At 43.4% G+C, this 21,927-nt stretch overlaps 1 protein-coding gene across 4 annotated transcripts in view; it reads left to right on the top strand.

Moving 5' to 3' along the window:
- Positions 1-13,840, top strand: part of trim37 (tripartite motif containing 37) — a 51,837-nt gene extending 37,997 nt beyond the window's left edge. Inside the window, exons 19-26 of one of the 4 annotated variants that reach the window (XM_017687826.2) lie at positions 1,184-1,357; positions 2,874-3,161; positions 6,133-6,297; positions 7,748-7,940; positions 9,994-10,106; positions 10,281-10,427; positions 11,568-11,600; positions 11,885-13,840. In XM_017687826.2, the coding sequence (XP_017543315.2) occupies positions 1,184-1,357; positions 2,874-3,161; positions 6,133-6,297; positions 7,748-7,940; positions 9,994-10,106; positions 10,281-10,427; positions 11,568-11,600; positions 11,885-11,943 (1,172 nt within the window). In that variant the 3' untranslated portion in view covers positions 11,944-13,840. The remainder of the gene's footprint in view (positions 1-1,183; positions 1,358-2,873; positions 3,162-6,132; positions 6,298-7,747; positions 7,941-9,993; positions 10,107-10,280; positions 10,428-11,567; positions 11,601-11,884) is intronic. The other 3 variants (XM_037547633.1, XM_017687828.2, XM_037547634.1) reach the window with 3 other exon arrangements.
- Positions 13,841-21,927: the final 8,087 nt, after the last annotated feature.

Below are 21,927 nucleotides of genomic sequence, written 5' to 3' on the forward strand. Positions count from 1 at the left end.
AGCTTTTTAAATGAAACAGTAGAAGCCGTATCGCCCCCTACGCTTCCTGTAGTGTATTACAGTCTGTCAGAGCGACTGTGTGGATCATATGAACATTATAGAGCTTTTTAAATGAAACAGTAGAAGCCGTATCGCCCCCTACGCTTCCTGTAGTGTATTACAGTCTGTCAGAGTGACTGTGTGGATCATATGAACATTATAGAGCTTTTTAAATGAAACAGTAGAAGCCGTATCGCCCCCTACGCTTCCTGTAGTGTATTACAGTCTGTCAGAGCGACTGTGTGGATCATATGAACATTATAGAGCTTTTTAAATGAAACAGTAGAAGCCGTATCGCCCCCTACGCTTCCTGTAGTGTATTACAGTCTGTCAGAGCGACTGTGTGGATCATATGAACATTATAGAGCTTTTTAAATGAAACAGTAGAAGCCGTATCGCCCCCTACGCTTCCTGTAGTGTATTACAGTCTGTCAGAGCGACTGTGGGGATCATATGAACATTATAGAGCTTTTTAAATGAAACAGTAGAAGCCGTATTGCCCCCTACGCTTCCTGTAGTGTATTACAGTCTGTCAGAGCGACTGTGTGGATCATATGAATATTATAGAGCTTTTTAAATGAAACAGTAGAAGCCGTATCGCCCCCTACGCTTCCTGTAGTGTATTACAGTCTGTCAGAGCGACTGTGTGGATCATATGAACATTATAGAGCTTTTTAAATGAAACAGTAGAAGCCGTATCGCCCCCTACGCTTCCTGTAGTGTATTACAGTCTGTCAGAGCGACTGTGTGGATCATATGAACATTATAGAGCTTTTTAAATGAAACAGTAGAAGCCGTATCGCCCCCTACGCTTCCTGTAGTGTATTACAGTCTGTCAGAGCGACTGTGTGGATCATATGAACATTATAGAGCTTTTTAAATGAAACAGTAGAAGCCGTATCGCCCCCTACGCTTCCTGTAGTGTATTACAGTCTGTCAGAGCGACTGTGGGGATCATATGAACATTATAGAGGCTTTTTATTGACTAATGTACTTGATCAGTTAATTGTTACAGCCATAGCAGGTAAATCCCATAACTGTGCTGGACTTCAGCCCTCCAGGACAGCTGGACACCACTGATCTGATTGATAGATGCTGTATTAAGTTAACAGGAATGCACTGACTGTCTCCCCCTGGTGCTCAGGAGGCTCGAGTGCAGGTGTGCGGGGACTGAGGCGAGGGGGCGGGGCCTCTGCCAGTCTGCTGGAGATCGACCCCGTCATCCTGATTCAGCTGCTGGACCTGAAGGACCGCAGCCATGTGGAGTCACTGTGGGGGATGCAGCCTCGCCCACCAGCCTCGCTGCTTCACAACCAAGGTAAGGCACAGACCACGGTAACCTGAAGTCTTAACTCCCCAGTCCATATGCTACATATATGGAAAGTCTGTTACAAAATCAGCTCTATGAGTGATGTCACAACCATGAACACGTTTATATATGACCCCACCCACCCATATACACCGATCAGGCATAACATTCTGACCACCTCCTTGTTTCTACGCTCATTGTCCATCTTATCAGCTCCACTGACTGTATAGTCTCACCCAGAGTGCAGCTATGCGGTCAGTGGAGCTGATAGAGTGGACATTAAGTGTAGAAAGAAGGAGGTGGTCAGAGTGTGTCTGATCACTGTATGACTGGTGCCTTCTACACCCCGTGTACTAAGCTGCTAATTAAGCAGCAAAAACAGCCCATTTTGAAATTTATAGTCATGATGTCAGAACCATGAACACATTTATTTACATGACTGCCCATTCAGCTTACAGCAGCAGTGAAAGACTCTACAGAGACCGTTTGAATGCACCAGTACTACCAACGCTCCAGAAACTTCTGTTAAAAAGCAAAACACCAGTTAGTCCATTCACACAGAGTTCTGACCCACTCAAATGGGCAGTACTTTTGAATGTAAATTAAAATACACCTTGTTTCAGCGTTCAGGGTGATGCAGCATTGCCCTGTAATCGTCTAAACCAGCCTATAAGCCGAACGAATCTGCAGTCAGTCTTTTAAAGGGCCAATATCATGGAAAACCAAGTTTACCTCACTTTTTTGACACAAAAGTGTTGAAATTTTTAAACATTGCTAAAATTTCAGGACATACTCTTCACTCCCCACTCCCTACAGGCCAAATATGGACAGTGAAAGGTACAGTAACTGAAACAGCCAATTTAATTCTAAAGGATAGTGAGAGGTTGGAAAATCATCAGGTAAAAATAAATTGATTGTTTATGGCACAAACATCGTAGGAGGATCCAGAAGTCATCTCATGAGCTAAAATAGTGTTGCGAAGCCACAACAATGAGCCATTAAACCACAAAACAGGGTTATTGAGATCACAGAAACATGACAACCATAAGTGATTTGCTGAGCCACGTCACAAAAAGCCATTTTCACACTTAATTACTAACACTGTATTATTTGCAGCAGTTACAGTGTCATAGCTACACATTACGAAAGGGCCTGTTTGGTGGAAAAACACATTCGTCTGGCTGATTTTGAGTTAAAGATTCCAATGTGCCATTTACTCCCCAGTTCATATATGAAAGCTGAGAACAACAGAAGAGCCAGTTTTGAACTCAGTGTTTTTGTGATGCCACAATAACCAACACATTTGCATGTATTCACCTATTCAGCCTCTTTCAGCCTTTTCATGTAAGGATAGTTATAAGGAGTTTTTACTGCTTTTTGATTTGAGGCACAATACAGAACAGTGGGAACAGGGTTTGTTTACATATCTCAGTCTTAAAGGTACAGTAACGTTATAAGTGGAGTTCTGCTATAAACGGGTTTAATAAGTTCTGCATGTATTTACTCTGTACCTGCTGTGTTTCAGCAGCTGCTGCGGTTCCGCCTCGTAAGGATCGCGAGCGCCGGCCGCAGGCGGTTCGTCGGTCCGTCCCAGACTCCGGTGTGCTGACCCGGCTGAAGGCCCAGATGGCAGAGGTGCGGAGTAAAATGTCGGATGTGAAGGGCCAACTAGAGGCCCGCGGAGTGACGGACCCTCGAGTGGCTCCTCTGGAGCATGGACTCTCAGCTGACCAGGAGCCAGCCGAGAGAAGAAAACCCAGCCAACTAGACCTGCTGTTCAAAACACACGGAGCTTCACGGCACGGGCGGCACGGTACAGACAAGACCACCACACATTCTGACAGACTGTAATACACTACAGGAAGCGTAGGGGGCGATACGGCTTCTACTGTTTCATTTAAAAAGCTCTATAATGTTCATATGATCCACACAGTCGCTCTGACAGACTGTAATACACTACAGGAAGCGTAGGGGGCGATACGGCTTCTACTGTTTCATTTAAAAAGCTCTATAATGTTCATATGATCCACACAGTCGCTCTGACAGACTGTAATACACTACAGGAAGCGTAGGGGGCGATACGGCTTCTACTGTTTCATTTAAAAAGCTCTATAATGTTCATATGATCCACACAGTCGCTCTGACAGACTGTAATACACTACAGGAAGCGTAGGGGGCGATACGGCTTCTACTGTTTCATTTAAAAAGCTCTATAATGTTCATATGATCCACACAGTCGCTCTGACAGACTGTAATACACTACAGGAAGCGTAGGGGGCGATACGGCTTCTACTGTTTCATTTAAAAAGCTCTATAATGTTCATATGATCCACACAGTCGCTCTGACAGACTAATACACTACAGGAAGCGTAGGGGGCGATACGGCTTCTACTGTTTCATTTAAAAAGCTCTATAATGTTCATATGATCCACACAGTCGCTCTGACAGACTGTAATACACTACAGGAAGCGTAGGGGGCGATACGGCTTCTACTGTTTCATTTAAAAAGCTCTATAATGTTCATATGATCCACACAGTCGCTCTGACAGACTGTAATACACTACAGGAAGCGTAGGGGGCGATACGGCTTCTACTGTTTCATTTAAAAAGCTCTATAATGTTCATATGATCCACACAGTCGCTCTGACAGACTGTAATACACTACAGGAAGCGTAGGGGGCGATACGGCTTCTACTGTTTCATTTAAGAAGCTCTATAATGTTCATATGATCCACACAGTCGCTCTGACAGACTGTAATACACTACAGGAAGCGTAGGGGGCGATACGGCTTCTACTGTTTCATTTAAAAAGCTCTATAATGTTCATATGATCCACACAGTCGCTCTGACAGACTGTAATACACTACAGGAAGCGTAGGGGGCGATACGGCTTCTACTGTTTCATTTAAAAAGCTCTATAATGTTCATATGATCCACACAGTCGCTCTGACAGACTGTAATACACTACAGGAAGCGTAGGGGGCGATACGGCTTCTACTGTTTCATTTAAAAAGCTCTATAATGTTCATATGATCCACACAGTCGCTCTGACAGACTGTAATACACTACAGGAAGCGTAGGGGGCGATACGGCTTCTACTGTTTCATTTAAAAAGCTCTATAATGTTCATATGATCCACACAGTCGCTCTGACAGACTGTAATACACTACAGGAAGCGTAGGGGGCGATACGGCTTCTACTGTTTCATTTAAAAAGCTCTATAATGATCATATGATCCACACAGTCGCTCTGACAGACTGTAATACACTACAGGAAGCGTAGGGGGCGATACGGATTCTACTGTTTCATTTAAAAAGCTCTATAATGTTCATATGATCCACACAGTCGCTCTGACAGACTGTAATACACTACAGGAAGCGTAGGGGGCGATACGGCTTCTACTGTTTCATTTAAAAAGCTCTATAATGTTCATATGATCCACACAGTCGCTCTGACAGACTGTAATACACTACAGGAAGCGTAGGGGGCGATACGGCTTCTACTGTTTCATTTAAAAAGCTCTATAATGTTCATATGATCCACACAGTCGCTCTGACAGACTGTAATACACTACAGGAAGCGTAGGGGGCGATACGGCTTCTACTGTTTCATTTAAAAAGCTCTATAATGTTCATATGATCCACACAGTCACTCTGACAGACTGTAATACACTACAGGAAGCGTAGGGGGCGATACGGCTTCTACTGTTTCATTTAAAAAGCTCTATAATGTTCATATGATCCACACAGTCGCTCTGACAGACTGTAATACACTACAGGAAGCGTAGGGGGCAATACGGCTTCTACTGTTTCATTTAAAAAGCTCTATAATGTTCATATGATCCACACAGTCGCTCTGACAGACTGTAATACACTACAGGAAGCGTAGGGGGCGATACGGCTTCTACTGTTTCATTTAAAAAGCTCTATAATGTTCATATGATCCACACAGTCGCTCTGACAGACTGTAATACACTACAGGAAGCGTAGGGGGCGATACGGCTTCTACTGTTTCATTTAAAAAGCTCTATAATGTTCATATGATCCACACAGTCGCTCTGACAGACTGTAATACACTACAGGAAGCGTAGGGGGCGATACGGCTTCTACTGTTTCATTTAAAAAGCTCTATAATGTTCATATGATCCACACAGTCGCTCTGACAGACTGTAATACACTACAGGAAGCGTAGGGGGCGATACGGCTTCTACTGTTTCATTTAAAAAGCTCTATAATGTTCATATGATCCACACAGTCGCTCTGACAGACTGTAATACATTACAGGAAGCGTAGGGGGCGATACGGCTTCTACTGTTTCATTTAAAAAGCTCTATAATGTTCATATGATCCACACAGTCGCTCTGACAGACTGTAATACACTACAGGAAGCGTAGGGGGCGATACGGCTTCTACTGTTTCATTTAAAAAGCTCTATAATGTTCATATGATCCACACAGTCGCTCTGACAGACTGTAATACACTACAGGAAGCGTAGGGGGCGATACGGCTTCTACTGTTTCATTTAAAAAGCTCTATAATGTTCATATGATCCACACAGTCTTAGTTAGACTGTTAGATTAGATTAAATGCATAGTTGGATTGTGTGATTACAGAACTGTTGGTTGCATCCTGCCAAAATGTTGAAGTTTTTAATTAAAATTTTCATGTTTTCTTTGTCTGTTTGTTGTAACTTACCATAGTTATAATCTAACTAATTCGGTGTCTTTAGAGAAGAACAATATCAGACTGAATAAGCTTTGATTTGTTTTGTTTTTGCTGTGTTAGGTGGGAAGAAGGCAGTCTCCCCTAAACAGGAAGTGGGCGGGGCGGTGGGAGTTCTTTCCCTGCGCAGGTCCGGAGAGCCTGGAGAGAAGGAACTCAGAGGTGGAGGAGGAGATGCAGCTGTGGATTTACACCTCTGCCCCAGAGAGGGACCCTCTACTATAGACAGTTAGTATTAAACCTGATCCCAAACCATCGTGCCTCGTTCCACTGTTTCTCAGCCCTCGCCGTTACCTCATCATTCAGCTTTACTCCTCAGCTTTATATTCCCTCGAGGGAAAGTTAGTGTGGAGTTGGCGTGAGTCGACTGATCATAGCATCTTCAACTGCCAGTAGTTTCCATCCATCATGATTGTCAGTCCATTTGGACCATTAAAACGTCTGAAAACACAGTACGCAGCTTTAAGACACACTAATGTAATACTATTTCTCTTGCAATCGATTTTATTTTGAATAGTTATGAGCTGTAACGTTTTCTGTTTTGAAATCTGTTCTCTTGACTCGTTAATGGAGTTGGAACGGAGAAGCAAGTAAACATTTACGGCAACCCTGTTCACTTTCCAGGTCACGTGTACAGTTTTAAACACTGTGTTGCCGTCTTAACATCAAGGCCACCGGTCCGTTCAAATGCAGCGAACACAGGAGAGCAGACCGCTTTCTGTTTCCCTCTAACGTTTGGCTCCACTCACAGTTAGTTTCAGGAGGGAGTTCTCCACAAACACACAGGGGAGTTGGGCGAAGGTTTTCCGATGAAATCAAATTTAACTGTTCATAGAGATGTTCGGCGCAAACGTTCACCACTTTCCCCTCTGCTCCATCAGAGCTCATCTCCTCTGCAGCGGAATATCTGCTTTCCTTGCTGCTACTTTACACATCCATGGTTTTAATTTTGACAGGAAATAGATTTGAGTTTTATTTATCTTTTGTATCAGCATGAAAGTTCATTACAGCAGCGAATTGTGCAATAAGTTGTTCATCTTTGTTATTTTCATTGTTAATTAGCAAATGCACTTTAATGTTAAACAACCTCAAACTAAATTTAAAGGCTGATATTTGGTAACTGAGTGATTCATAATCTGAATAATCGCTTATTCGTTTCAATGATTGTTACATTTTTCAACTTTCAAATTGGTCGTTTGTTGCTGCCCAACACAAAGTAAGAGCAGCCATTAGGCTTCATGAGCTTTAGCCATTTTATTATTTTAAAAATAAGTCATTTGTAGGCGCTACAGATCTGATTTATTAAACTTACAGAAAAAACTACCGAACTGCTCCAAGAATGACCCAACAACACAGAGAACAAACAAACCAGACCAAAACAACCAAACTGCACCAAGAACGACTAGACCAAGAACAGCCAAACCACCTGGAGACCAACCAAACCTGTCCAAAAACAACCAAACCACACCAAGAGCAGAGTTTCCGAGCAGAGTTTCCGAGCAGAGTTTCCGAGCAGAGTTTCCGAGCAGAGTTTCCGAGCAGAGTTTCCGAGCAGAGTTTCCGAGCAGAGTTTCCGAGCAGAGTTTCCGAGCAGAAAGCAAGTTGCCTGAAACTCACAGACTGTTCTCTTAGCTGCAGCGTTAGTTGTGACTCCTGTGACTCCTGTCTTGTGTTCCAGGTTTGGCGAAGTCTCTCAGCCTGCACGGTTCTCCCTCGCCTCTGCCCAGCACCTCCTGCTCCTCAGACAAACACTGCGGATCTAAACCTGACGAGTCTCTGTTCGGAGCATCCGGCTCCGACGCATTCAGCCTCCCCGCCCTGAACGGGGCGCCCCCGACAGGCGCCAAGCAGCGCAGGACTCCCTCCATCGGGTAACCATAACATCACTCTCTCTGAGCCGACACCAGGCCCTTCCCTCCACCCGTTACACGACCCAGCAGAATATCAGTTATAAAACGATTTGTTCTGGGTCTGTAATCTGACACACACTTATGAGCTTAACTGAATTCTGTAGTAATGCACTGAATGCACTAGAAATTGCTCCTTGTTAATTAAGTAAACTGTCAAAACAGTATGACCTGGTCTCTGAGGTCATTCTCTCTCGATTTGTTCGAATCTTATAAACTCTCCTCTAAAGGTTCTTCATAGAACAGGATCCTCATGTGTTTCATATCTAAACGCTCCGTTATCTTCATCACTACATTCCAAACCCACTGCAGCAGCTTCAGCAGCTGGAAACTCTCTGACGCCGTTTCACACGAGTCTCCGATGTGGACTGAATGAAGAATGAAGGGTTTCCAGCGTGATGGTCAGTCCTTAGTGATTCCCTGAGTGTCCATCGGTCAGTTTCACACAGAATGTAGACGGACACACGAATCCAGCAGCTCCACGCGGTGAGAGGCAGATGACGTGTATCTCAGCCCCTCTTCACAGGCTCATAACTCCGGATGTGAGTCTCGTATGATCTCGTGATGAGATGGAATGGAAAGGGCGGCTCTACGGATTCAGGAAGGGTTTGAACTGGATTTCTGAGCTGGATCATCACAAGCAGAGAGGAACAGATACAGACGCATCAAATTTGAAGTGCAGGCGAGTTTGTGGAACCCAGTTGGGTTAAACAGACCCCATGTCAGAATCTGGTTCTGTTGAAACCGAGAGGCCGACATCTACATGTTCATGACTCTATGACTGTATGATTTTATGACCAAACACTTTAAAGTGGCCAAATGAATGGAATATGTAACGATGGGCTCCTTTTGTGAGGGGCAATTTGAAAACGTTCCTCAACTTGAATGATAAACTGCCCATTCATATATAAATACATATACTTGTTTGTTGGAAATGACAATGAACCAATAGCTTATTTGCCTGTAAACTAAAAATGGTGATTATTATTATCATAATTATTAGCATTATTATTATTCATCTGTTATCTATTTTCTGTCTTGAATTATAGACAAGACGCTGCACACTTTATTTCATTAAATATATATAATTTATAACTATTAATAAATAAAAACTACACTCTTTAAAATGATTCCTTAGGAAAGACAGTGGTTCTATAGAAACCATGAACATCCAAAGAGCCACTTGCGTGCTTAAACTGTTCATGGCATCATGAAAGGGTTCTTCATAGAACCCTTAAAGAGTGTACACTCAAAGATTGTTTTTCCAGGGTTCCTTACTAAAGAAAAATGGTTCTAAATAGAAGAACCCTTTGCATGATTAAAGTGCTCTTTGCATTGCAGAAGGGTTCTACAGATTGTTGGAGAATGCCGTATATGGTTGCATACATAACCGTTTTGGAAAAGATGCTATATAGCACCAAAAAGGGTTCTTCTATTGTAACGATGACAAGCTTATTACAATAGAAGAACCCTTTTTAGTGCTATATAGAACCCTTTTATGTTTTATATAGAACCATCTGCAGCACGTTCTCCATCAAAGAACCCTTTCATCATGCAAAGCATTCTTTGAGTGTTCACGGTTCTATATGGACGCATTTTTCTTTACTAAAGAACCCTTGAAGAACCATTAGGTGTGCAGTTAAGTCTTCTTACACGAGTTTAACTCTGTATGACGCCTGTAGACGTGATCGGTGAGAATGTCCAGTAGTAGTTCTGCTGAACAGCTCCGCAGAAGCTGTGGAGGCTTATGGACGGCCGTATTGTGTGAGCTGTAGCGTCGCTGCTGCATCACTCTTGTCACGTAGAGGCAATCGGCGTGGAAATGAAGACCACCTGGCTCACGGAAATTTCGGATGTCATTCCGATTTAGTAAAGCCAATGCACACTCGTGGCAAAAATCACGTCACTTCGCTCCTTCTCCCCGTCGCTTAGATGCTCTGGTATCGAAGGTGATCAGTCTCTCTGTTCCATCATGCTTCTCCTGGCTTTCGCTCACTCTTCCTCCTCTGATTCTCAGGGTGGGTTTGCTGTCAGATGGATCTTTGGACTGCGAGCCCGAGGGTCCCAGTGAAATCCGCCAGTCGCTGCTCACGCTCGCCGAGCCGCCTGCTAATCCACGGCCGGACGAAGGTGAACCTCGTGCACACCAACGCTCATCACAGCACCAGCGAAAGTCATTATTAGAAGTCATTTCTGTAGTTAACCTGTTGTTTCTTATACATTTGATTGACATGTTTCTATGTCATTTGAATTGAACTGGAAAAAGGGGTTTTGGTTGCATTGGATCTGTGTTTTGTGTATCAGGGCTGCTGTGTCAGAAGCAGTCTCCTCACCTGTTGGCAGGCATGAGCAGTGACAGCGAGGCGGAGTGCGAGACGGAGTGTGAGAATGAGGACGAGGCTGTGGCTCTGCAGGCCGGAGAACGCCAGTACGACCCGCTCACCTGTCCAGGTTAAACACGCGCACCAACACCTGCTTGCGGCTCTGTTGGTTTTCTGTTTGTTTGAAAACATCATTATGACTGGATTTCAGGCGGACTCGTCTGTGGTATGTCCAGGGACGCAGGACAGGAGGGCGTTTTATGTTGGGGGTGAGGGAATTTTTAGTAGCATGTACATAAAGAACACAGTGACGTCGTGCTAAAAACAGGGTTTGCCCTTTTTCATTTGAATTGTTTGGAGAGAGGTGACGATATATAACTACACATATAGACAACACAGCAACCACAGCTGTGGCCAGTTGCACCAGCTGTGTGCTAATTCAAACAAAGATGCGGTGGAGCTTCACATCTTCACTGCTTCAACGTCCTAGCACTGGTGGTACCGTGTGATTGGTGTAGATCTAACTAGTGGGTGGAATTTTCCAGTGGGAGGTTTTCTTCCAACACCAGATTTATATATACATACACACTATATTTCCAAAAGTATTCACTCCCCCATCCAAATCACTGAGTTCAGGTGTTCCAGTCACTTCCATGGCCACAGGTGTATAAAGCCGAGCTCCTAGGCCTGCAGACTGCTTCTACAGACATTAGTGAAAGAATGGGTCGCTCTCAGGAGCTCAGAGAATTCCAGCGTGGTGCCGTGATCGGACTTTTGGAAGTGTGTTTGTATTTTATCACTGCTGTATTTAAGGGATGCTTGAACTGTGGCTATCACAGTTATCTGCTATTACACACAAACAATTTCAGAATAAACTGTCCACCACGTGGGACAATTAGCTGAAACACTGTTAAGTACCGTCCTGGCTCATCGTGCAGATGCCCTTCCAGAACAGCCTTTCAGCTTCTTTTCTCAGTAGGCAGTTTTAGGTGAGTCAGGCAGCCTCTTCACTGCACGGTCACTTTATAAAGCCGGAGTTAAAAGAGTGAGTCTGACTTTGTAGTAAAATCAGAGAAAAACTAGACCAAATGAAGGATCCACAAAATGTTTTTTGCACACTGATCAGTCTTAACATTAAAACCACCCCCTCGTTTCTCCACTCACTGTCCACTCTATCAGCTCCACTGACCGTTCAGTTCCACTCTGTAGTTCTACAGTTACAGACTGTAGTCCATCTGTTTCTCTGATACTCTGTTACCCTGTTCTTCAGTGGTCAGGACCCCCATGGACCCCCACAGAGCAGGTACTATTTGGGTGGTGGGTCATTCTCAGCACTGCAGTGACACTGACGTGGTGGTGGTGTGTTAGTGTGTGTTGTGCTGGTGCAAGTGGATCAGACACATGGGTTTTTAAACACTGTGTCCACTCACTGTCCACTCTGTTAGACACTCCTACCTTGTCGGTTCACCTTGTAGATGTAAAGTCAGAGACGACACAGAGATTACACAGAGTGTGTGTAATACATGTTAAATATTTTGTATGACCTCATATCCTGGCATTGTATAGTTTTTTCTCCTTTATTTTCAGGTGAGCAGCTGACGACGGACGATCTGAGCTTTGCGGCTGGAGAGTCCACGGAGAGGTGATGAAGAGTGGACTCCAGGCCGGCTGTTTGCGTGTGTCCATGGGTTTATTTCACTGCACCTCATCCTCATTCATATACCTACTCTAATAATATCCCACAGCAGAACACACACAGTTCTGTTTCCACGCTAAGATCCTCACACGTTCGGAGACGGAAGGGGGCAAGCCGCTGTTTATAAGACCAGCGTTCTGTTACATAAGCCAAGATAGAACCGTAAACGTTCCGCTTATTCTGTGGCCTGAGGAACAGAGGTCCTGGCTGATCCCATGTTCTGTTATTGTGTTATTTTAAGGTTAAACAGCACTTATTCTGTGTGACGGTCAGATTTGATCGTCCCCATTCCATGTTTGTTCCGTTTTTTTTGGACTGGATCTGCTGCTTATTGTGTGGAGAGTGATGAGGATCTGCCAGGAAGCGCCTGGTTGGTCTGGATTGTGCTCATATGTTGTGTGTGCACTCGCTGGGCCGCAGGCCTTTGTAGGAAGTAGGTGGCACCTTCTGTTCCGTATGGTAAGCTTTTAGAGCCGAATGCCAGAAGATGAGAGGTCGCCAAGGCGGGCGGTGATGGCATTTCAGAGTAGTTTTGAGTAGTTTTGGCACAGTCTGAATGTGAAAGATGCTGCTGCTCCCGCCATCATACTTATTTATATTTGTGTTCCTTTGTTGTCGCCCCCTAAGGATTTCTTTGGTCTCTTAAGGTTTGGCGTTAGTCTCTACGGTGCTCAGTGTGATTTCTGTGAGTGGTGCTGTGGCTTTCAGGGCATTAGAACATATTTTGGGTGAAATAAAGTTTATTAAGTGCTAGCTAGAGTTATTAAAATGCACTTACATGGACCATTTCTCAAAGGTGGAGCGTGCTAATGTGGCTAACAATGAATAGGATCTGCACTCTTAGCAAAATGGGTTCTATAAAGTAGCAGAATAGGGTTCTTTGGCTTGTGGCAATAGTGGAACAGTGGAATAGTTTTCACAAAGGCTTTTATATAGAACCACCTGTAACACATTCTCCATCAGTCTGAAGAACCTTTTCTTGACTCAAATAAATAGTTCAAAGGATTCTTGGAGTGTGTGTGGTTGTATCTAGAACCACTGTTTTCACTAAAGAACCCTTGAAAAAACATCTTTTTTGTTTTTTTGTTTTTTGTGTTTGGTATTAATTAGAAATTAGCAGTTAGCATGGCATCGTTTCCATAATGCTAACTGGTGGCTATTCACTTTCATTCACTGTTAGCATCATTAGCACTTTTGACACCTTTAACGCCAAGAGCCCGTTTGATCAACACCTGTCCTCCAGCAGGGGGCGCCTCTGAGTGACGTTCTACGTTTTCACATTCCGTTATTTTAATTTGTTCACATTTTTTGTTTATTTGTTTGTTTGTCTGATGTCATAATAAACATGTTTTATATAGAACTCCACGTCTCAGGTGGTCCCAAGTGTGTTTGTGTCCCTCAGGCAAGCTTTGAAGTTTCCCATGCTTCAGTAGGTCCTTCACCAAGTCTGACTGTAGTGATCTGTAAACGCGCTCTGCTGGAAAATCAGCAGCTGGGATATCGCACTGTTTATGTTCCCCATGTATTTGATGGGTTCTCCAACAGCTGGAAGGTGCTGCAACGGTCTTACTCACTGACTGACCATTAGGACCATATGGACAAAATACCACACACAAAGTGACATATTACAATGACCAAATCCAGGCTCCGCCCACAAATGTATTCCTTCATAGCTACAAGGTTGGACAAGCTCTACAGAACAATGGAAAAAATCCCATCAAACCTAACGAGAAACTGTAGAACGGACTCGGTTTATATCACAATACCTACATTTAGAGTCGGTTATTCATTCAGTCTAATGAGAAACTGTAGAACGGACTCGGTTTATATCACAATACCTACATTTAGAGTCGGTTATTCATTCAGTCTAATGAGAAACTGTAGAACGGACTCGGTTTATATCACAATACCTACATTTAGAGTCGGTTATTCATTCAGCCTAATGAGAAACTGTAGAACGGACTCGGTTTATATCACAATACCTACATTTAGAGTCGGTTATTCATTCAGTCTAATGAGAAACTGTAGAACGGACTCGGTTTATATCACAATACCTACATTTAGAGCCGGTTATTCATTCAGCCTAATGAGAAACTGTAGAACGGACTCGGTTTATATCACAATACCTACATTTAGAGTCGGTTATTCATTCTGCCTAATGAGAAACTGTAGAACGGACTCGGTTTATATCACAATACCTACATTTAGAGTCGGTTATTCATTCTGCCTAATGAGAAACTGTGGAACGGACTCGGTTTATATCACAATACCTACATTTAGAGTCGGTTATTCATTCAGTCTAATGAGAAACTGTAGAACGGACTCGGTTTATATCACAATACCTACATTTAGAGTCGGTTATTCATTCAGTCTAATGAGAAACTGTAGAACAGACTCGGTTTATATCACAATACCTACATTTAGAGTCGGTTATTCATTCAGTCTAATGAGAAACTGTAGAACGGACTCGGTTTATATCACAATACCTACATTTAGAGTCGGTTATTCATTCAGTCTAACGAGAAACTGTAGAACGGACTCGGTTTATATCACAATACCTACATTTAGAGTCGGTTATTCATTCAGTCTAATGAGAAACTGTAGAACGGACTCGGTTTATATCACAATACCTACATTTAGAGTCGGTTATTCATTCAGCCTAATGAGAAACTGTAGAACGGACTTGGTTTATATCACAATACCTACATTTAGAGTCGGTTATTCATTCAGTCTAATGAGAAACTGTAGAACGGACTCGGTTTATATCACAATACCTACATTTAGAGTCGGTTATTCATTCAGCCTAATGAGAAACTGTAGAACGGACTCGGTTTATATCACAATACCTACATTTAGAGTCGGTTATACATTCAGCCTAATGAGAAACTGTAGAACGGACTCGGTTTATATCACAATACCTTCATTTAGAGTCGGTTATTCATTCAGCCTAATGAGAAACTGTAGAACGGACTCGGTTTATATCACAATACCTACATTTAGAGTCGGTTATTCATTCAGTCTAATGAGAAACTGTAGAACGGACTCGGTTTATATCACAATACCTACATTTAGAGCCGGTTATTCATTCAGCCTAATGAGAAACTGTAGAACGGACTCGGTTTATATCACAATACCTACATTTAGAGCCGGTTATTCATTCAGCCTAATGAGAAACTGTAGAACGGACTCGGTTTATATCACAATACCTACATTTAGAGCCGGTTATTCATTCAGCCTAATGAGAAACTGTAGAACGGACTCGGTTTATATCACAATACCTACATTTAGAGTCGGTTATTCATTCAGCCTAATGAGAAACTGTAGAACGGACTCGGTTTATATCACAATACCTACATTTAGAGTCGGTTATTCATTCAGTCTAATGAGAAACTGTAGAACGGACTCGGTTTATATCACAATACCTACATTTAGAGCCGGTTATTCATTCAGTCTAATGAGAAACTGTAGAACAGACTCGGTTTATATCACAATACCTACATTTAGAGCCGGTTATTCATTCAGCCTAATGAGAAACTGTAGAACAGACTCGGTTTATATCACAATACCTACATTTAGAGTTGGTTATTCATTCAGTCTAATGAGAAACTGTAGAACGGACTCGGTTTATATCACAATACCTACATTTAGAGTCGGTTATTCATTCAGTCTAATGAGAAACTGTAGAACGGACTCGGTTTATATCACAATACCTACATTTAGAGTCGGTTATTCATTCAGCCTAATGAGAAACTGTAGAACGGACTCGGTTTATATCACAATACCTACATTTAGAGTCGGTTATTCATTCAGTCTAATGAGAAACTGTAGAACAGACTCGGTTTATATCACAATACCTACATTTAGAGTCGGTTATTCATTCAGTCTAATGAGAAACTGTAGAACGGACTTGGTTTATATCACAATACCTACATTTAGAGCCGGTTATTCATTCAGTCTAATGAGAAACTGTAGAACGGACTCGGTTTATATCACAATACCTACATTTAGAGCCGGTTATTCATTCAGTCTAATGAGAAACTGTAGAACGGACTCGGTTTATATCACAATACCTACATTTAGAGTCGGTTATTCATTCAGTCTAATGAGAAACTGTAGATCAGACTCGGTTTATATCACAATACCTACATTTAGAGTCGGTTATTCATTCAGTCTAATGAGAAACTGTAGAACGGACTCGGTTTATATCACAATACCTACATTTAGAGTCGGTTATTCATTCAGCCTAATGAGAAACTGTAGAACAGACTCAGTTTATATCACAATACCTACATTTAGAGTCGGTTATTCATTCAGCCTAATGAGAAACTGTAGAACGGACTCGGTTTATATCACAATACCTACATTTAGAGTCAGTTATTCATTCAGTCTAATGAGAAACTGTAGAACGGACTCGGTTTATATCACAATACCTACATTTAGAGTCGGTTGTTGAACAGTAGCTGTGAAGGAACACATTTGAGGGCACACTGTAGATACTGGTTAATGATTGTCTTGCATTATTTTGATCAGCACGGTTTCTTTTTATAGGACTACATTAATTCGTTGATTCATCAAAGCAACCACAGAACCGAATCTGGGGCTGTGATTGGTCAGGGTGCTCATAGCACACGGTAAAGCAGTCAGTGATTGGTTTGACACTCATTTGCATATCGCATCGTATTCTGTGATTTTAAATGGTCGGCCTGTTTTCCATCTTTTGCTCGTCGCTGTTCGGCTCTGCATGCATCGCTTTCGCTGTATAGGGAACCGAGGACTGAACACCTCAGGCTCTAGAACCTTATTCAGCTGCTGTTTAGCTTTGGGCTGCTGGGAAGTGTTGCTCATTCATCTTTCTCTTCACTCTGTGGACCGAGCTCCACTTTTCTTGCATGTGTGTGGGGAGCTAACGAGTCGCTGATGACCTGAGGAATCTCGTGTTGTGTACAAACTTCTACCCATCTTGGTATCGCTTTATTTCGGAAGTCCGCTGTAGATGGTTTGCAGATTTTCAATTTTCTGTTTGTTTTGCTTTCTTACAGAGTACTTCACTTACTCTGGCCTGTATCTGCTGCATCTGTATCACATCATCAGATTATTAACATGAAGTTCTACACATTTTCTTGTATTTAAAACATAGAAAGTGCATTGACTCAGGAAAAATGGGTCAGTCAATGGGCAGATGCTGAATTCTCTGAATAAACACTAGATTGGAATCCTTTCCCATGTTCACAGTTTTTGTCATTTTATATACAATAATAAAACCTAGAGGGCTGACTTTTAATATTACAGACTATTTACCAGAAGCTATTTTCAGATGTTTTTTTTTCAAGAAATCTGTAAACAAGTGTGTAAAACCAACAAAAATACACTGTGATTTTCTATTATGTTCATTTTCCTGAAGTTATCTACTCTTACATTTACTCTGCACTTTTGAAATGCGATGAATTCTGGATATTAATGATGCTATTACTTCTTTCTTTATGTTCTAGCCAGTTCAGGATCTTCTGCAGATCTGGGCATCTCCTAACCTCTCTACATTTCTGTTTACAGACTCTTAGTGATTACCTGAAAGACGAGCAGGTTCCACAGCTTTCAGCGGTGTGATTATATATGTGATTATGTTCTGCAGATTCTGAGTGCCCAGTTCTGCTTAGCTACAACAGCACAGTCCAGCTTGGTAGTGTAGCGTTTCAAACTCGAAATGCATAATAAATGTAATGTGGCGACTTTTGTAGTTTTGGGGGAATTCTGACTCCAGAGATGTTCCAGTTGACTCTGGAGAGGTTCTGATAGGCCCCGGAGACGTTTTGATAAGTTCCAGAGATGTTCTGTTTGGCTCCAGAGATGTTCTGTTTGGCTCCAGAGATGTTCTGATAGTCTTCGGAGATGTTCTGATAGTCTTCGGAGATGTTCTGATAGTCTTCGGAGATGTTCTGTTCGGCTCCAGAGATGTTCTGATTGGCTCTGGCGATGTTCTGATAGGCTGCAGAGATGTTCTGTTTGGCTCCAGAGATGTTTGTGGATCTGAACCTACAGCATGCGTACAGTCTGCAGCACAGTAAGCAAGTTTTGGAAGTATTTAGGAAATAACAGGCATATGGTAACACTGCAGTTGACGTGTGTGTACTACAGGGGGCGCCCCGAATTGATTTGATAGCCTACTGTGTACCGTCGCATCCCTAATACAAACACAGTTACCTGAGGAGCTCATAGAAGTGCACACCTTGATGTTTACCTGCAGAACTCAGCATCTGCCCTCTTACCCTCTACTACAGTGAGTTTAGAGTGAGTGCGTTTTCTGCTCTTCTCAGACAAGCGTGTTAAAGTTTCCGTCTGTGGTGATAAACTGTGAGATACAGGTACAGCAGACAGAGATCAGCCGAGCATTCCTTTAAAAATAACCTCCACCTGTACGTCTGAACCGGCTCAGAGCGTCTGATAAAGCTGGACCTCTTTCTGCTTTATTTGTTTATCTGCTTGGGTTCCTGTCTCTGTTACTGGCTGTTCAGGCCTCTGAAGGCCCTGGTTCTGATGCTTTAGTTGGTGTTTTATTTGCGCTGCTGTCTTTCTTTCTAATGAAGACTGTTTTTCGAGGTGATGTAAACACTATATTTATCTAACGCACTAATAAAATCTCATCTCAGCAGCGTTTGATCCTTTTTTCTGTATGTTTGTCTGTTAAAAGCCTTGAAAATCATAATGTATTTATAGTTTATATCACTGCGAGAGTGAACAGGCTCCGGTATAACACCCCCCCCCACCCCCCATCCCCGTCTGTCTGCTCCAGTCTGTGCCAGGTCAGTGCTGTGAGAGGTTTTTGTGGATGAGTGAGTGCTGGCATTCACTCCGTCTTCATCACATCCGCTCCTGCAGTTAATACACAGCTCAGCAGAGAGAAGGGGGAAAAACAGCGAGATAGACAGAGAGACCGGCGTAGAATGGGGAGAGAGAGAGAGAGAGAATGCAGACATGCAGAGAGAATGGGAAAAGAGAGAGACATGCAGAGAGAATGGGAAAAGAGAGAGAGATGCAGAGAGAATGGGAAAAGAGAGGGAGATGCAGAGGGAATGGGAAAAGAGAGGGAGATGCAGAGGGAATGGGAAAAGAGAGGGAGATGCAGAGAGAATGGGAAAAGAGAGAGAGATGCAGAGGGAATGGGAAAAGAGAGAGAGATGCAGAGGGAATGGGAAAAGAGAGAGAGATACAGAGGGAATGGGAAGAGAGAGAGAGATGCAGAGGGAATGGGAAGAGAGAGAGAGATGCAGAGGGAATGGGAAGAGAGAGAGAGATGCAGAGGGAATGGGAAGAGAGAGAGAGATGCAGAGGGAATGGGAAGAGAGAGAGAGATGCAGAGGGAATGGGAAGAGAGAGAGAGATGCAGAGGGAATGGGAAAAGAGAGAGAGATGCAGAGGGAATGGGAAGAGAGAGAGAATGGGAAAAGAGAGAGAGAGATGCAGAGAGAATGGGAAAAGAGAGAGAGAGAGAGAGACATGCAGAGAGAATGGGAAAAGAGAGAGAGAGAGACATGCAGAGAGAATGGGAAAATAGAGAGAGAGAGAGAGACATGCAGAGAGAATGGGAAAAGAGAGAGAGAGCAAGAGAGAGACATGCAGAGAGAATGGGAAAACTTCTTAAATTTCAAAATGTCTGTTGTTGATCTTTCGGCGATGCAGTGACTAAATATGGTCACACCAGTAGAGCTTAGTGAGGAGGGAGAGAGGGAGAGAGGGCGGGATGACCTGTCCATCATGAAGCTCGCCCCCAGCTGTTCGTGTTCTCTTCCTTCTTTCTTTCCAAACACCAGCTGCTGTGTCCTCACAGACAACTCGACCGAGCAGACTATAGTTATCTTAATGCTTTAGCCTTCAGCGCGGTCAGGCCTGAGTGGCTCTCCGGAACTTCACCCTCATCGTAAATAACCACAGAGGACACAGAGACGCCACAGAGACACGGCAGCGCCTCCAGCTGCACTCAGACAGACTTCACACGGACATTCTGACCAAAATAAACAGAGTCTGAAGGCCCAGTCCCATTTCACCCCTCGCCCTGCTACGCAGCCCTACCCCTCTGTTTTCTGTGTTCACGTCTAGGGGTGGGGTGTCCTGATTCTTGTATATGAGAAAAAAATGAAAAACCGGCAAGATGGAGCACAAGAGACCAAAGAAATGTTCTCTGTTAAATATTTACGGTAACCACTGTTTATCTAAGGCTCCGTTCACATTTCCAGGCTGACGTGGCTCAAATCCGATTTCCTGCCCTGATGTGACTCAGATCCGGTGTTTTCTGGTCTGTGTGGACACAAATCTGATCTTCTCAAATCCGACCTGAGCCGCTTTCATATGTGGTCCTAGATGGGATGCGTATCCGAGTCGTGGCCATGTGACCTTAATGTGACCCTCAGATCAGAATTCATGCTCTTTTTCCCACTGCATGTGCGCCATCATTCAGCGTTACCATGGCAACAGCTCTGAACAGACGTTAAAGCCTGTAAACGGTGGAAAAGCAGCTCATCTCACCTTTTCCTCCTCCGTCTGGCTCTAATAATGAAGCTGAGAACTGATCAGAGTTAATGATCTTCTCAGCGAAGCTCGTTCTGCTCGTTAGTTTGTGCTGATGATGCAGTGATTCAGTCACGTGATGTCACTGAGTAGGAGGAGCTCATGAGGGTCAGTTCAGGAGCCGGTTCATCACATTAATGACCGATCTGAGTCACTGACCTAAACGAGGGTGAACCGTCGAGTCAGAGAGGCCGGATCTGAGAAAAAATCCCGGATTTGAGTGATGACGTTTTAGACTCCGGTTTTTAATTCTGTGAATTATTTTTTTAATGAACTCCCTTCTGAGGATGTTATGTTAGCTGACCAAAAGATGGAGTGGTCTGGCCAACGTCCAGCCAAACCAAAAAGCAGAGCATTGAGTCCCCTTCCAGTGTTTCATCAGATCCTGGTGTTTCTCAATTTAGACACAGACTAAATCCTGCTGATGTCTGGGCCACGTGAGCATTTGTTCACTTTCACTTTCACCAGTATGTGTTGGTTCAGGAACAACCGAGAGGCCAACAGCTGTGCCCGAAACACAGAAGCTGAGAGAGTAAATAAATAAAACGGGCAGTTCTGTTTCTAAAATCCGATTGGCTTTATAAAAATACCAGAGCCTCTAAAAATAAAGCGATAAGCCATGAGAGCCATGTGTTACACTGATTTAATCACAGGTAAGGGGTGTTGTTATGCAAAGATTTCACATGCTGTAAAATCACTGAACTGCATGGCCATTGAACGAATAGTAGCTTTTATAAAAAATTACAATCCATGGCCGAGTAGCTACACACAAGTCTAGGATCACTATGTGCAGTGCCAAGTGTCGACTGGAGGGGTGTAAATGCTGCCACTGGATTCGAACAGTGGAACCGTGTTCTCTGGGTCGATAAATCAGCTTATCTATCTCTCAGTCTGATGATGAATCAGATGTCAGGAGAACGTTACCTGCCGGAACACAGAGCCAGCAGTAAAGTTTGGTGGAGGAGGGATGATGGGCTGGGCTGTGTTTCAGGGTTTGGGCTCTCAGTTCCAGTGAAGGGTGATGTTGAAGCTACAGCACAAAAACATTTTACACAGCTAAGCTTCCAGCTTTGGGTCGGCAGTTTGGGGAAGAGCCTTTCCTGTTCCAGCAGGACTGAGACCCTGAGCACAAAGCAGCTCCATAAAGACATGGAGTGACCAGTTTGGTGTGGAGGAACTCCAGTGGCCTCACAGAGCCCTGACCTCAACCTCACTCAACAATCAACAATCAACAATGAACTACAACGGAGATTATGAGCCATGCCCTCTCGCCCAACCTCAGTGTCTGACCTCAGTAATGCTCTTCTGGACGCACGGACACAAATTTCCGCAGACACACTGCCATGATAACTGTTATAAGGGGGGGGGGTGCATT

Source organism: Pygocentrus nattereri, chromosome 18 (assembly GCF_015220715.1).
Source record: "Pygocentrus nattereri isolate fPygNat1 chromosome 18, fPygNat1.pri, whole genome shotgun sequence".
In the NCBI taxonomy this organism is placed as follows: domain Eukaryota; kingdom Metazoa; phylum Chordata; class Actinopteri; order Characiformes; family Serrasalmidae; genus Pygocentrus; species Pygocentrus nattereri.